The 15,973-nt window shown below is 42.8% G+C and overlaps 1 protein-coding gene across 2 annotated transcripts; it reads left to right on the top strand.

Moving 5' to 3' along the window:
- The first annotated feature begins 83 nt into the window (after positions 1 to 83).
- On the top strand, positions 84 to 13,990 carry snx4 (sorting nexin 4). Of its 2 annotated transcripts, XM_064310749.1 has the most exons (14): positions 84 to 243; positions 1,303 to 1,427; positions 5,609 to 5,747; positions 5,863 to 6,012; positions 6,336 to 6,383; positions 7,138 to 7,193; positions 7,732 to 7,804; positions 8,223 to 8,284; positions 8,599 to 8,664; positions 9,643 to 9,732; positions 10,152 to 10,251; positions 10,677 to 10,822; positions 11,764 to 11,878; positions 12,070 to 13,990. In XM_064310749.1, exons 1-14 carry the CDS (start codon positions 157 to 159, stop codon positions 12,115 to 12,117), a joined length of 1,305 nt encoding a protein of 434 aa, XP_064166819.1. In that variant the 5' UTR covers positions 84 to 156; the 3' UTR covers positions 12,118 to 13,990. The 2 variants fall into 2 exon arrangements, with proteins under 2 accessions (XP_064166819.1, XP_064166821.1); XM_064310751.1 differs by lacking the exon at positions 12,070 to 13,990 and having other exon boundaries at positions 10,677 to 10,848.
- The last annotated feature ends 1,983 nt before the right edge of the window (positions 13,991 to 15,973 follow it).

Raw genomic sequence — 15,973 nt, 5'->3', positions numbered from 1 at the left:
TATTATTACAAATTTTGTAACAAGTTTGCATAAAACTGCGAAGAAAGGCGACATTCATCTCTGTATGACACAGGTGTAAAAAAACTACAGTGAAAAGATGGAAATAGGCTTTGTGATTAGTGCGCCTGCGTGTGAGCTAAAGAAAATATCGGGAGGATGGCGGACAGCAGCAGCGAAGAGATAGCGGTGATTGGAAACACTGATTTAACCGCTGCCGAGTTGGAGAACAACAGAAACAACACGGTAACTTTCAATTACACTACAGTTCAACTTCATAACTACAAAAGCTGCCAGGTAATACAGTTGTGCAGCGGGAAATGCATAGACATAGCTAAGTTAGCGAACTGGGCCTGGTTTGTCCACGGTGTTGCGTGAAATGTCTGACCGCAGCTTGTAATATTCGTGGGATTGGCTGAAATTATAAGAGCACACGTCACGTGTCACGACACCTTTGATTCCTGACACTGAGCTACTTTCACGTTTGCCGAAATAAAAATGTCAGTTTCTTTACAAGTTTGCTGTTACGTTTTTAGTTTAGTTAATATAGATATTTGCCTTGGATAAATCTACAGATGTGGCACTATACATGGCATTATTTAACCGCTTACCGGTGTTAGGTGTTAAAATGTTTGCTTTTAGCTAGCTAGTCAAGTAGCTGTAAAGCTAAGGAAGTTAAACCTAGCGCTACGTGTTTAGTGCGATCTCTGTAGCACGATAATTAGCATTACTGAATATGGTGAGCTACTTCATTGTTTATTTCCACACCAGTTTACTAGAGTTCACATTAGCTAGCTGGACAAATGAAATATGAAAATTCACCAGCTTCATCGTGGAAACCGTGCAACGTTAACAACGTTACGCCAAAACTTAATTCGTTACCCACACACATCAGATCATGATCTGGAACCTTATCCCCCTGTCCTGATATATTATTATTTGAAAGGCTTAGTTTTTAACATACGTTTTATGTAACATACTGTGAACTTCGCTCCTTATGTGCTTTGTGTGATATTTGGCTGCACAGAGATAGCCTGCATTGGAAATGCAACTAAAGCAACCTTAAAAAATAAAAAAATATTATTCTTTGTTTGTTAAATTAATCTATGTCCAAGACGCAGTCTGCTTAATATAAAAAACAACCTATATTTACTCATTTTATTGCGCATTTTATCTTCTTGTTGCACTTCCCGATTACGTTTCTTGGGCGTGTTGCTGTGCCGTAATATGAGATAACTAGTTTAACTTAACTGACATTTCACTGACGGCAGCACCTTTACGCGTCATATTTTGTTTATTCCATAGATGGCAGAGGCAGGGACAGCCCTCTTGAAACGGATGGAGATCAGCGTTGCCGAGGCGGAGAAGAGGACGGGGAAAAACGCTGTCAACATGCAGGAGACTTACACCGTTTACCTAATAGAAACGCGGTACAAATGCTTATGATCTTCTTTAAATGTAAACTGACAGAACTGTTCCCTAGTGAAGGCTGTGCGAGGCCAAATGGACCCCAAAGATAAGCGGAGATTCAAAGTTAAGTTTTTTTTTTTTTTTTTTTTTGCTGTTGACAACATAGTCATAGTTCTGATTGGTTCAGAAGACTCCGTTATTGACAACACTTAAGTTGTATCTCCACCTACACACTTGAATTTACATTTAATTTTATTTTAGTTCTGTTTTTACAGACGTGAGTTCTTGGAATCCTATATCTGAAAGATTCAAGTAAAGGTGTTACGAAAAACATCTGTCTTCGCTTGAGCCCCATAACAATTTTGTGCAGTAACGCAGACAGGTGTTGGAACTACATTACGACAAATACTACAATTACTACTACTAATAATAATAATAATAATAACAGTAATTTAAGACTTTAATTCATTGTTTATTGGAGTACTCCAGAAAGTAATTGGAAGTTAGGGACATTTTTCATGGAGCATATTGCATCAAAAAATATTTTGATTAAAAAAAATATTTGATTGAGCAGAGAAGCCAAATGATGCCCCATATTCAGGTAACATCTTAGTCAAACTTAAGTTATTGATCTAATTAAGAGCTAATATACAATGTAGGCTTCTTGGACCAGGTTTTGGAAAACAGATTTAAGAAATCACGAGACCCTAGTATTAACCAGCTGTCATTTTCCCCCAAAGCTCTTTGTAAGTGTTTACAGTACATCCACTTTGTTTCTTTTGAAATGGTACCCTTTGCACTTATTGTACTGAGCGATCCATAAAAGCAGGCCAACTGAAGCAATAAAGCATTTGCCAAGATTTCTGTTTGATAGAAATCCTAAGTAACTTTGCTACAGATTTGTGTAGAAAAAGGAACCTAGTTGGGGCGTATAGCCCTATGGGCTAATGCTGGGCTGTTATTGTCATTAATCGTTTGCATGTCTCTTCGGTGGGTTGAAGGCACAGTGTGGATCATCAGTGAGTGATTTAATGTGGGGCAATGTCCAGCTGCTTACAGACTTGAAAAGGAAAGGAAATTGAGGAGGCCCTCGCAAATTGCAGTCAGGCGTGAATGTCGGCCCTGCTGGCGACCAGGAGCGCCCGGTCTCCTCTGAAGCTTAAGGTCCCTGATTGGAACGATGTGATCCGTGCGAGGGCACGAAGGGATGGTTCACTTTCTGCGCCTTTAAAAATATTATTCTCTGTTGTTACTGTATGTTTTTGATTGGCCCAGATGGTTTTTGTGTGTGATGTAGGATATTTTAGGCATTCAGAGAAGTCTCTGACTGCCTGCTGTCTTTGCTGTGACTGCAGTTCTTGTGGGAAGATCTGGAGTTCTTGGTGTAATGCAAGAAAATACTCTTCAGGTGACTCTAAAGGTGACTTGTGCAGCAGTGTTGTGCTTCCAGGGGCTCTGTGTTTGAACAGATTACTTTTATTGCATTCATGCAGTAATAAACGTAAATATATAATTCATATTGACTTCTTTCCTTGAGTGCTGCAGTCTCGGGTTGCATGCACTATAGTATAGAAATGATTCCAACCAAAAATAATATTAAACAATAATTTAATAAATAAAAGGGTTATATACATACGTGCCGCTGTACAATGCTGCTGTACAAGCTGTTTCTAGTTACCTTAAGTGTCTTTCCTTACTTTGGACCGCCAATCCCTGAACGCCAGACAGTCAGCAGGTCGCCAGAAATCTGTTATCTAAAATATCATTCATTACACAAAAAACTGTCTGAGCCAATTGGAAAAAATACACTAAACCTGAAATTGTTTTAGCCAGAAAGCGAACTGTCCCTTTAAATCCTTGCACAGATCACATCTTTCCAGATATTTCTTTGAATCTTCACAACGTGCATTAAAAAAAAAATAAAAAATCAGGTTTTAAAACAAAATAATTGACTGGACTCTAAACGTCATTATATCCCCATGTTTAATAATATAATCTTTTCTTTCATAAGTAAATACAGCAGAAAATGTATATACACTTTGCCATAGGATTGGGACTTCTTTCTAGTGTCTGTTTGGATGTAGATTCTTTTAGATTGTAGTAGTTGTAAATGTAGGCAGCAGTAATCATAAAGAAACAATTAGTTCCCGTCGATAAAAGGTTGTTACCTTTCCGTTCTGAAATATTTCTAAATCTCTGAACAGTTAATTCCACTAGAGTAAATTGTCACTTAGTTTACTGCCCAATTCTATGCCTGTGATTCATTTGGAAATTGTTGCTGAAAGAATTAGTGCTCATCGTGTACACTAGGTACACTTCAGTGGTGGGAAAATGGTGTGCATGTTGGGCTGAGTGGCCAGTTCTCGTTATTTTGTTGTGTCGCTGTGTTGTAACAGACTGATAAATAGAGAATAATTGATAACTAGTCCACCCACGGTGCAGCTATAGTCACGAAATGGTGGTGTTCCGGCACGGAGAGCAGCCCAGCTGTACCACGTGCCTTTGAAATGCTGAGCACATCTTTTCTTTAACTCATTGTGTCATATTTCATCTCCTCTTTCAGCGGTTTCCCGACAAAGCGGCTTTCCTTTGTAGGCGGTGGCTGTGAGACAGAGTGCAGAGCGCCGCGTCTGATTTACTCTCGGCTCTCTCAGAAACATTTTTCAACGTTCCTGGCCTTCGTTTTAAAGGGGGCCGTTGTGCGAATGTTATCAGCGTTTAAAGTAGCTGACATTCCTCTCTCCCCATCATCGCGCATCGGGTGCTCGCACCGCCTGCACAAAGACCATGACTAAGTGTTGTAGATCAAACATAATCTGCCAACTTATTCAGTTATTGTATTTGTTGAACATTTGATCATGCTATGATCATGTTCTAATTGAAACATTTTCCCCTCTGGTTTCCAAAATCGAATGGACCGCTAGACTTTCTATATTTGTCACTGTATTTGGCCCCGTTGTTTAGGCCTACTTATATTTTCTGTGTTCTTTCGTAACGGGACTCAAATGACTGCCATGTAAAACATTTTCTGCCAAGCCAAATGGATTGCGGTCATTTTCTATTTGAAGCCGCGTCAGGCTGTGATGATATCTGCATCCAAATTGAACGGTCAGTTATAATTGTGTTCTACCCTCCTGGCCCCACAGCGTAAATAAGGCTGTTTTTTATCTTCACGCAGGGGCCACGCAGCGCCAGTCGCACAGAGCCGTATTGTTGGGGCGCGCCTCTTTAAAAGGAAACACATGTTTTTCAGAACGCGGTATAGATATTACACTCACGCATGCAAACCCGTGGCGTGTTTACCGGGGGAAAGGGCACAGCGTGGCTGGCTCGTGGTGAAGTCAGCGAGACGTAGTCGAGAACAGCCTGCAGCGGATCTCCCCCCTTGTTTAAAGGGATTATTAGCACGGACCCCATTACCACCTCTCATTTCCTCCTGGGAAACCCTCCTGTTCCCTTTCTCCACCAGAAGTGAGCGGCCGGATCACAGCAGTTTCGCTAGTGTTCTGAGCGAAGCTGAGAAACAAAAGGGCAGATGAGACAGAAATGGAAATTTCCCTGCCATACGTTTGTCCCACGCGTGCTCTTAATGGCCCTACCTCGCTAATTGGAGGCATTCCAGATTTCTGCTTCATTTCAGGCTTTTTAGGGAACAGCTTAACTTTATCACTTGTTTAATGAAGCCATTTTAGAAGTTGACGTTAAGCTAAACCTGCATAATTTGTGGCTTCATCTGGACTGTTCTGTGTTTATTTTTGACTGGATCTGTCCGAAAAACCGTCATAACTGTTGCAGTTTCTTTGGGGGGAGGTAATCATTTTAACTTTAAAAGGTTTTTTGTTTAAATTTAGGGTCTTGGACCAGAATAACAGGCAGTTACCATCAAAATTCATATGACCCTAATTCATGAAGAACACTTAATTCGTTGGCATTCATTGTTTGCTAAATAATGATCTTTCTTCTGTTTTGCAGAATGGCTAAGAAAAAATAGACCTTCTGTGATTGTTCAAATTGAATATTAATGTGACTTCTTGGATTTCAGGAATGAATAATCCAAACATTTTCCTTTTCAAAATGGTGATGCAAGAGTCAAGATTGTGCTTTATGTCTTTTCAACCATCACAATGTGCCCCACTAGGGAAGTGCCCCTGGGAGTCAGCTGCTGATGTGCAACCTGTTTGTTACCTCTCTTACCTGACAGCGCGGTTGACACGGCGACAGACGGCCAGAACCCCACCCCTGATACTCTATGGAGGCGGTACAGCGAGTTTGAGCTCCTTAGAAACTATCTGCTGGTCACCTATCCATTCATTGTTGTGCCACCTTTACCGGAGAAGAGGGTAGGTCCTGGCATAGCCCTACTGCCCTCCCCTCTTTGCTTGAAAATTTTCACTGTTTCAGAGACAGGCCTTTTGTTTAGTTTTTAAAAAATCTCTTCTTTTCCTCGTCTTTCAGGCTGAATTTGTCTGGCACAAGCTGTCTGCGGACAACATGGACCCGGACTTCGTGGAGAGGCGGAGGGCGGGGCTGGAGAACTTCCTGCTCCGCGTGGCCTCCCACCCAGTCCTCTCCAATGACAAGATCTTCTATAGCTTCCTGACCGAGGTATGGGCCATGACTTTGCTTTGAACTCCTATAACAAAAGCTGGTCCTGTCACAAGTTACAGTGGTTGGGGGCGGGGCTATGGGGCTCAGCTTCGATAGGAATAGCTCAGGGAAAAACCCCTCTGTACTGCTGGAAAATGGATTTTTGCATTGAGCGTTTTGGGTCCTTAATGCACCGCAGTGGTTTGTAGCCTGCTTGGGATGCATTGTCTGCAGCTAATTTAGTTAGGAAAATGGCGAGCATTGTTGAGCCGAATGGCCTGTTCTCGTAATTATATTATGTTATGTTATGTTAAGACCACGCCTTCTTTCTTTCTTTACAGGAGAATGGGTGGAAGGAGGTGGTGTTTGAGACAGGATTCCAGGCCAAGGTATTTCATCTCTCCCCACCTTAACACTAGAAAGGCTGTGTTTTCTTTTTGTTTTTTTGTTTTTTTTTACCTCCAGTTACTGCGAAGCCTGATGCCACTCAATGCTTGTCCAGCATCACAGCATGGCGTGGTCTCTGGCATTTCTAGTGTTAAAGAGTGCCTCAGGCTCTTCTCAGCCGTGCTGTCACTGAACACGTGTCTAATTGGAGTTGAACATTAACGTTCAGTTAAATTCACAGATGGCAATGAGCATTTGAAATAATATCCAAGGGAATGTTTTTTGTGGTCATAGTATACATACACCAAGCCATATTAAGTGTTTGGAATGAATTAGAGACTTCTAGCCAAATACTTTATCCAAGGTTTTTATTTTTTTTAATTTTTTTTTTTTTTTAATTTCAAATGACTGCTGGTGTCCTGTAATATAACTATTGTGCTATTCTTGTGAATTTCTGACAAAATGGAAAGCTTGATATGCTTGTTGAAACCTACAAAAAGAAGTTTGCATTGGCAATAAACTTTAATTTGTACTTTTTTCTTGCTAATAGCTGATGCCACAATGTGCATATATGAAATGGAAGGTTTTTTGCCGCACCCCAAGGTGTATTTACCAGGTCTTACTCCATTTAAAATGGGTACGGTGTTACAAAAGGAGTACACATTGTGGTTGCTCGCATTATCCCAGACGAGTCCCCAATTACAAACTTAGTGACTATTCTTCGATTAATACTGGTTGGTTTGGTTTCTTTTATAGGCTGATTCAAGGTTGAAGGCCCTGAATGCAACATTCAGAGTGAAGAATCCTGACAAGTAGGTTTTGACTTTCCTTCTAATTGCAATGGGAAAGCCCCCCATTCCATGATGTAATGTACCTAATGCTTATTCTGCAGTCACTGTTCTGAATTATTTGGACAGCGAAGAACTTTGCTGCCTTTGCTTCACAATATTAGCCCACCTTTATATCTTTATAGTACAATTCTGGCACTATTTGACATTTTAATATATTTTATCCAATCATAATGAAGTAGGCAAAGATCAGATCACAATTTTTTTTCTTCATACAGATCATAGTTTTCAAATGTCTTGTTTATTGTGTGACAGGGTGTGGGGTCCATGTTTTATTTAAATTGGAGCAAATTTACCAAACTGGAAGTGTCATTCCAAGTATTCCAAATTAATTTGTAGTGTGCGTGCCTGTGCTTTTGATTTACTTGATGTTTGTTGTAGTTTTGTTGTAATTCACTTCACATTGCAGCATATGCCTAATGGCAGAACATGGGAAAATTCAAATCCGTAGCAATAACTGGGCGTGTCTCTCTCTTCTTTTGTTTTGTGTTTTGTTTGGCAGGCGGTTTACCGAGCTGAAGCTCTACAGTGACGAGCTCCAGTCTGTGACCTCTCAGCTGCTCAGAGTGCGGGCTGTAAGTACAGCCCAATGCCAGTGTGCCTCACAGAGCAGCAAACCTCTACAAGCTCACAGTGCAGTGCTTAACGGCTCCTCTAAAACCTAGAATAGTAATTGCTACTCTCACTTGGCCAAATTTGATATAAGGCTTACTGGCCTGGAAATTTGACAGGGCACCCATGGACCATGACCTGGAGCTGCTTTATTGTAAATAACCACCGGGGGGGAGTCTTGAGTTGGGTTTTTCTTACACATTTTTCTACTTGCCTTGACAGTACAGTAAATTAGGCCCTTGCATTAAATGGAGCCTGCTAGCTGTTTTTTGTGGATGACATATTTTAATATATTATAGTGGTTTTTGGAAAAAGTTCTCTTTTTTTTCCATGGAAAAAGAGGCCAGTGAAAGTGACTAAACAAACTTGTGCTTCTTCCAGCGGGTAGCGGATCGCCTGTATGGGGTCTACAAAGTCCATGGGAATTACGGGAGAGTCTTCAGGTGGGAACTGAGCACTGGATGCATTATTTATTAGCCTCCTAAGCGGATGTTCTTTTCGCAGCTGGTACAGGTGGCTTTACAAACTCAAGTTCACAAAACGATGAATGCAGCATGAGCACGATTGGGCGTTCCAGATTGCAGAGAATAGTCTGCAGCACTGATAGCTTTCTGTGTGTTTCCAAAACGGGCCCATTTCATGGTACCCGGCCGGTATATAACTAGTATGACACCGCTGCTGTATTGACAGATATGCCGTAGTTATGAAACTAGCTCCTTTTGTTCCGTCTCTTCTGGGATCTGCCGGTGTGCTGCAGTGAGTGGAGCGCAATAGAGAGAGACATGGGAGACGGGCTGCAGAGTGCTGGACACCACATGGATGCGTGAGTGACTCAGATACACTCGAACCCACACGCTCACACACACGCTTCCGTATGAAACACACGCACACGCTCACACACTTCCATATATACACACGCACACGCTCACACACACTTACACACGCTCACACACACTTACACACACATTAAGATTGACATATATAAACACAAACCCCATACAGAGTGCTTATAACATTGCCGAACTGTAGTTATATACATTTTTATGTTCTCGGATAACAGTTTTTACTGGCCAGAAAACGAGATTGACATGTAGAGTGGGCTGTCTTGTATTGACTGTTTTTTTTACCCTCCTGCCTTAGAGCTTCTCTTATTCCCCTATTAGTCCTCATTGAAGGGGTTGACATATTATCCAGTTGTAAGACTTCCCTGCACCCCCTGTCCTCCAGTGATAGCTGCTCTGTAAGGCTGTGGAACACTTTTGGTGTGTTGAGTTGGACGGGGTTTGGTTTCGAGCCTGGGGTCTTGTGTAACATGTAGCTGAACACTGGAGCCTTGGGGAGGGTCGGAGTGCATTGGAAAAGGCTGGAGAGCTGCCAGCATGCCATATCCCCAGCTCCACCTCCCTTCCCCCCCAGGCCCACTTCTTCCACCATCACACAGAAGTGTGTTGCTTCAGCGTTGCAGAAATGCTGCGGTAATGTTACGATTCGCGTTGCTGAACCGCTAACATAATGTGTCCCCCCTCAGTGACGGTTTCCAGACCAACATGCAAATTACATGAGCCCGAGAATGTTTCTTAAGTCAAGCGTCTCCCTTTGCGTGTCAACCGTTAACATCACCCTCGACCGGATGGAGAGCTTCCAGGAGGCACCTGAGTCTGCTCTCTGTACCGCTTCGTTGGCCGTGCCACAATTTCTTAAACCTGCCTTGTGAGGACCTTTGCTCTGGAGTCTGGGTGAAAGGCCAGGTGTAGGTGCACAGGATGTTCTCACATTCTCCCGCTCGTCTCTCTGACTGCAGCTACGCCGCCTCGGTGGACGATATCCTGGAGGAGGAGGAGCACTATGCCGACCAGCTGAAGGAGTACCTGTACTACGCTGAAGCTCTGAGGTGAGCTTGGTGCCTGGGCACCATGGCAACGGGACACTCTCAGAGCAGCCGTGACGGATTGGCTGTAATTTCTTCCTGTACCCACAGTCTGTTCATACTGACCCCTGTACTCCTTCAGTGGAGATTATGCTGTGCCATTCATCACACTGCATGCCAAAGTTTCATCTCATGCTTATAGTGATGCAGTGGGGGATGTGGTCTGTCCTTGCAGGGCAGTGTGATGGCTATAGTGATGCAGTGGGGGGTGTGGTCTGTTCTTGCAGGGCAGTGTGATCATTATTGTGATGCAGCGGGGGGGTGTGGTCTGTCTTGCAGGGCAGTGTGATGGCTATAGTGATGCAGTGGGGGGTGTGGTCTGTCCTTGCAGGGCAGTGTGATGGTTATAATGATGTAGTGGGGGGTGTGGTCTGTTCTTGCAGGACGGTGTGCAAGAAACATGAGCTCCTGCAGTACGAGCTGGAGGTGGATGCTCAGGACCTGACTTCCAAGAAGCAGCAAAGGGAGGAGCTGGCCACAGGGGTACGTCTGTTTCTCCTGGAGCTTCGCCCACATGGGGGAGGGGTCTCCCTGGAGTACCACGTACTGTAGGAGGAGCAGTGGAGATCTGCATGGGAAAGGGAATTCCAGAGCTCTGCATACTGGTGGACGGGTCTGCTGGTCTCCTACACCCAATGAGGAGAGACATGATTGGATCTTAACAGATTTGGGAAGCGGCCACAGGGGAACATCACGGATAGAGTAGTGTTGCCATTGGAGGGAGCGCTCACTGCAGGAGGGGCTTTTCTGGAACTTTTCAGACAGGGGGAGGGCAAAAGCAGAAATTGACTCATGAGCGAGGGATCACACTCATAGTTTCTGTCTGGTTCAGTCTTGAGTTTGAATAAGAAGAGTGGCCTCACAGTGCTCTTCAGTAACACTGAAACCCGCTCTCTCCCCATTGTCAGACGGTCCGGACCTTCTCCCTGAAAGGCATGACCAGTAAGCTGTTTGGCCAGGAGACGCCGGAGCAGCGGGAGGCCAAGCTCAAAGTGCTGGAGGAGCAGATCACCGAGGCCGAGAATCTGGTCATACAGAAAAACGCCGAGTGCGAGTAGGATATCCGTCTTCACCCTCCGAGTGAGAGTGTAAACCTCAGGGGGGTCGTGTTTCTCATACATGCATTTACAAGCGAAAGTATCAGCTGTACCAGCCTGTGGAGAGTCAGCTTTAGGCTTCATCCTCCACATAGCGTCTCTCTCTCTCCATTTCTCCATCTCTCCCTCGCCTTCCATCTCTCCCTCTCTCCCCCTCCCTCCAACTCTCTCTCTCCCTTCCTCCCTCTCTCTCTCTCTCTCTTCCTCCCCCTCCATCTCTCCCCCCCCCTCTCTGCGTGGCAGGGGCTGCTCACCCCTCAGCTGTGGCTGACAGCTTGCACTCCCTGCTTTCCACTCATTGGCAGTTCCAGTTGTCACTAAATGGCTCACTAAATACAGCACTGAAAATAGCAGTAAAATTTAGATTTGGGGGTGGGGGGGGGGAAACAGTGGTACAGGATGAGTAAACGGAGACCATAGAATCGCAGTTTCTGTTTCAGAACTGTTACACTGCCATTATCGTGAACGGTCAAACGGGTCTGTTACCCTTCTGCAGTACCACAGTGCCCCTGCTGGCTTCTGTTTCACCTTAAAATCAGTAGCCAGTTCCAACCCAAGGAACCAGGTGAAGTGAACTATAACAAAGTGCTTTTACTAATCAATTAACTATGAGAAACAGCAGACCCTGTGGGTCTCCAGGACCTGGATTAATGACACATTTCATCCTGCAATATACTGTTCTTACCCATGATGCACTGCCATCTCTACATTTATTGAGCAAGGCACCTGTTTTTTATTTTATTTATTTTTTTAAAGGGGTTTGCAGATGTTATTAAAACGAAAACATTCGGAGGCCATATGGTAGTTTATGTGGGGTTAAGTGTTCTTTGTGTATTGGTCTGGTTGTATTTGCCTTTTCAAAGGAATGGCTTGGATTTCCACATGTTTCTGTGCCCAGGGAGTTTGTGCAGAAGGCCTGGGTGGACATGGAGCGCTTTAAAGAGCAGAAGGACAGGGATTTAAAAGAGGCGCTCATCAGCTACGCTGTCATGCAGATCAGCGTGTGCAAGAAGGTGAGTGCTGTGGACACTGAGATGCAGTGTGGGTGCGTGAGTGTGTGTGTGTGCGCGTGAGTGCGTATGACGTGTGTGTGTCAGTGAGAGATGGAGAGAACGAACGATGGAGGTCTGTGTGTACATGAATCAACAAAATGTGGGTGTCTATCATTCTCACTCTAATGTGTATTGATTGTTCTCTCTGAAAGGGAATTCAAGTGTGGACCAATGCTAAGGAATGTTTTAGCAAGATGTGAATTCCTGGTCCCACGCCCGGCCCAGAAGACACGGAAGAGCGCTTGGTCAAGGCCTGAGGAGGGGACAGAATCGCCATTGCCATGGGAACATGCTCCTCGGAGACCAGATGAGGATGGTTACTGAAATTCCCATGTGAGCGCTTGTGGTCTGAAAAGGGATGGCAGTTTAAGAAGAAAACACAAGATATGGATAAACAAATGAAACTTTACAAACTACTTTGCAATTTCCCTGTTCTCTTATTAGTATTAAGTTTCTGTGTTTCTGATTCTTTTGTGCAGGTTTGTGCAACTTTTATCCTTTTTTTGAAATGAACTATTCCAGTGCTTTTTCAAAACTTTCCAAAGCTTTTTTCCGTACTTAAGTTTACGATATTTTGTGAGTTTTTTTTTTTTTTTTTTTTTTTTTCCCCGGGTGGTTTTCTTTTAGTTTTTTAGCTCTTCAGAAGACAGACCACCTCTTCTGTTCCTTTGTGCTTAGTGCCTGGACTAAGTTTGGGTTTTATGAAGTCTGGTAGAAGCACTCGCTGCAGAAGAGGACCCGTCCAGCCCTGCCAGCGCTGAGGTGCTCTTTAAGGGAGCTCATTTTATTGCACCTGAGTATCCCCTTCGTACTTGACTGGTGGTCGTTTCGGTATTGCACACTTAACTTTGCCTAATGTCGCACTGCCAGCAAGACCGTGATTGCCTGGTACTGCCCCTAGTGGCACACCAAAGACTAATGCAGAGTTTAAACTCCTGTACTAAAATTTTGCGTTTACTCCAGAACATAACATTCATTTCAGAACTTGGTAACGTGGTGTATTTTTGTTGGTAAACCCAGAATGGAAGTGTAAAGTTGAATCCCCTCTGTTCAGCTTGCTCAGAGTGGTTGTAATATAATTCATTGTTGGATATGCTCGTTCATAATGCTCTCCTACCTTTAAGAGTACAAGCAAACGATTCCCACACATGCGTCTGCAGTGTGTAGATGTGTTGCCAATGACCTGAACACATAACATGCATGTCCAGCACCGTTAATATCCCCAAATGTAATCTTTTTTTAAGGTCAGTATTGGGGGTAATTACAAAGGAAAACACTGACTCACAAATACATTATTAGCCAAGATGACTCTAATGCCTCGGTGTGCATCCATTACATTTAACTTGCCTCTTACCTTCATCTCTTAATCAAGAATTTATATATGCTGCTGCCAAATTGTGTATTTTCTTACCAATTTTGTTACTTAAAGAAAGTTGCTGGTAAAGCTACAAATTCTTACTTTCTAATAGCATTGAACGTGCCTTTTATTGTTTATAAATAGTGGATCAATATTTTGAACGTGTCTGGCATTAGGTCTGATTTGTTACTTTGAATCAGATAAATCAGATAAACTTATCTTATTAATAGTTTTTCCCATGTATATTTTGTTCTCTAAATGAAACGTGTGCATCAGTTGTTCTTACACTTGGAAAGAGCTAAATGTGAGCCTTGGCCTGCCTGTAAATCCTTTATTATGAAAAAACCATGATCTGTATTTCAGTATTTTTTTGGCCATAACAACTATCACGAACGGCAGAGTTGATTTCTGCTTTGTGGGTGGGGTCCATATGTCGATTTAATATTGGCTGAGGGGACAGGATGTCAGGGTGAAAGAAATGTCAGACCATGTGATAATGGCCTTTAGTTAACCTTGCAGGGAGTGAAACTGTTTTTACCCTTCTTCAGTCTGAAACAAAACGGAGTGGAAGCTGTAACATCAGGATATGCTTGAAATTATAGGTCTGACTGGGAGGGGTGAAGTCATCCTTTGTACTTGCAATTGTAAACAGTGTATTCCAAAATGGTTTTTTTTTTTAAAAACACTAATAAATTAAAAGCTGTATTTGTAATGTAGCATGTTTTTCAGTGTGTGATTTAGAACATGAGTGGGAGGTTTACATTTGTTGATTGTGCACTGTGTATCTTAGTAAATGTTTTGCTGACTGAATATTTGCAGTAGAAAGTTTGCAATAAAGATGCCAAGACAAGCCAGGATCCACTAGACCAATCCAGGGATGGAAAAATGTTCAGAACAGCACTGAATGCTAACATACTTTGAACAGGGGACATCTCCTAAAACACTACATTATATGCTCAAGTGCCCACATTCTACTGGTGAATTATTTGCTTTCACTCAAGGGCAATATATATTATATAAACTGTAAATTCAAGGTGATTAAATCTGGTCTTGAACTATCTTCAAACCAGGTTTTGCTTCTTTGTGTCTTTGCAATGTACATGCAAAAGGAAAATAAAATATAATACCATGAAGATCTATTTCCAACATTAATGATAATACAACATTGACTATTTTTATGTCTTGCTTTGTTCTCTAGTTGGCTGCTGACTGTTCATGAAGCAGCTATAGATTTAGATAATACAAGATGTGGAGATTTAGCTCTGACAAGACTTATCCAAAATACATCAATGTCTTTTTGGTTCAATAAACTGAATTCATGAGAGCTATAGGCTAAAATAATTTTCTGGTCTATGGTCATTGCAACCCTTTTTGGGAAGTTGAAACTACACTACTTACACTTCATAATAAATGCTGCCATCTTGCGGCTAATGCTTTGAACAGCAGCTGGGTTTTCCAGGAATACGTAGCCAACGTAACTTCAGTAGTTAGCTGTGCTATAAGGCTGGTTCGCAAATCTTTATTCAGTTTTGAGTGGTTTTTACAGTAAACAGATAAGAAAACTGTAGAGAGGGAGGCCATGCAGGCGAGCGATTGCACCATCTCTGACTTACGACCGGGCCTGTGAATGAACTGAGGCGAGACCAGGGTCCTGGTGGCCTCCTCTCAGGAGGTCAGAATGAATAGGAGCAAAGCACGGAAACCTTTTTCCACCATGCAGCACGCAAATAGACAGGAAGTAGGCCTATCGCATTATCTTGCCAGTAACCTATAAAAACGATATATATAGAGTGTTAATGCATGGATGAGTTGTATGAAGAAAGCATCCAGGGAGGATGGGGAAACTGAAGACCATTATGAGGCCCAGGTTTTATAGTCAGATGTGGTGTTCTTATTCTGGTTATTCACAGTCATTCAATGTTCTGAGATGGGGGGGGCAAACGTGGTTCCTGGAGGGCTGTGGGATTCCTGTTTTTCATTTCCCGATAGTGATCCAGTATGCTTAATTAAACGTATGTCTTTAGGTCTGTGCATTTTTTGAAATTTTATAAAGAAGTCTTGATTGGATGATTTAATAATGTTTGATGCATACGTGTGTGTGTGCCCACTAGTGTGTGTGCGTGCCCGTGTGCGCACGCGCTGAGTGCCACAGAGAGCAGCAAGGTGTGACATTTTTTGTCACTGGTATGACTTGGCTGGGAATTGAATGCCAAAACTACCAGCAGTTGGAGGGTACATGCTAATCCATGAGGCTAAAATTAGGCTGACCTTACATTCCGCCTGTAGCATATCACTGCATGTTCCCTGAAACTATGATGGCGGTGTATCAAAGCTCACTCGCTCATCTACCTTATGCTCACATTACCCATACAGGTATTGCTGTCTGCTCTAATGAGCCAAGCACGGTACAGTGAATTTTAAAAAAAAACTTTACTTTTAAATAAAAAAATGTATTTGTATTTGTAAATGTTTGAGACCAAAGAATCCCCTGTTGATTTTATTAAGAGCAAAGAAAAAATAAGGCATCAGAACTAGGTCAGGGTCATCTGAAACTTTTCCTCATATTCTCAGAGATAAAACAGCTACTGTCTCTACCTGGTACTATTGCAGGCACTGGAAGGGTATCCAAGAGTTTTGCCAGATAATTTCCCTGTACGCCCGGATCCTTGGATGCCACACTTGTGAACTTTACAAAACAT

This window comes from Anguilla rostrata, chromosome 15, assembly GCF_018555375.3.
Source record: "Anguilla rostrata isolate EN2019 chromosome 15, ASM1855537v3, whole genome shotgun sequence".
In the NCBI taxonomy this organism is placed as follows: Eukaryota; Metazoa; Chordata; class Actinopteri; order Anguilliformes; family Anguillidae; genus Anguilla; species Anguilla rostrata.
Note: the sequence above shows the minus strand (reverse complement) of the source record. Positions and strands in the feature narration are given on the sequence as shown.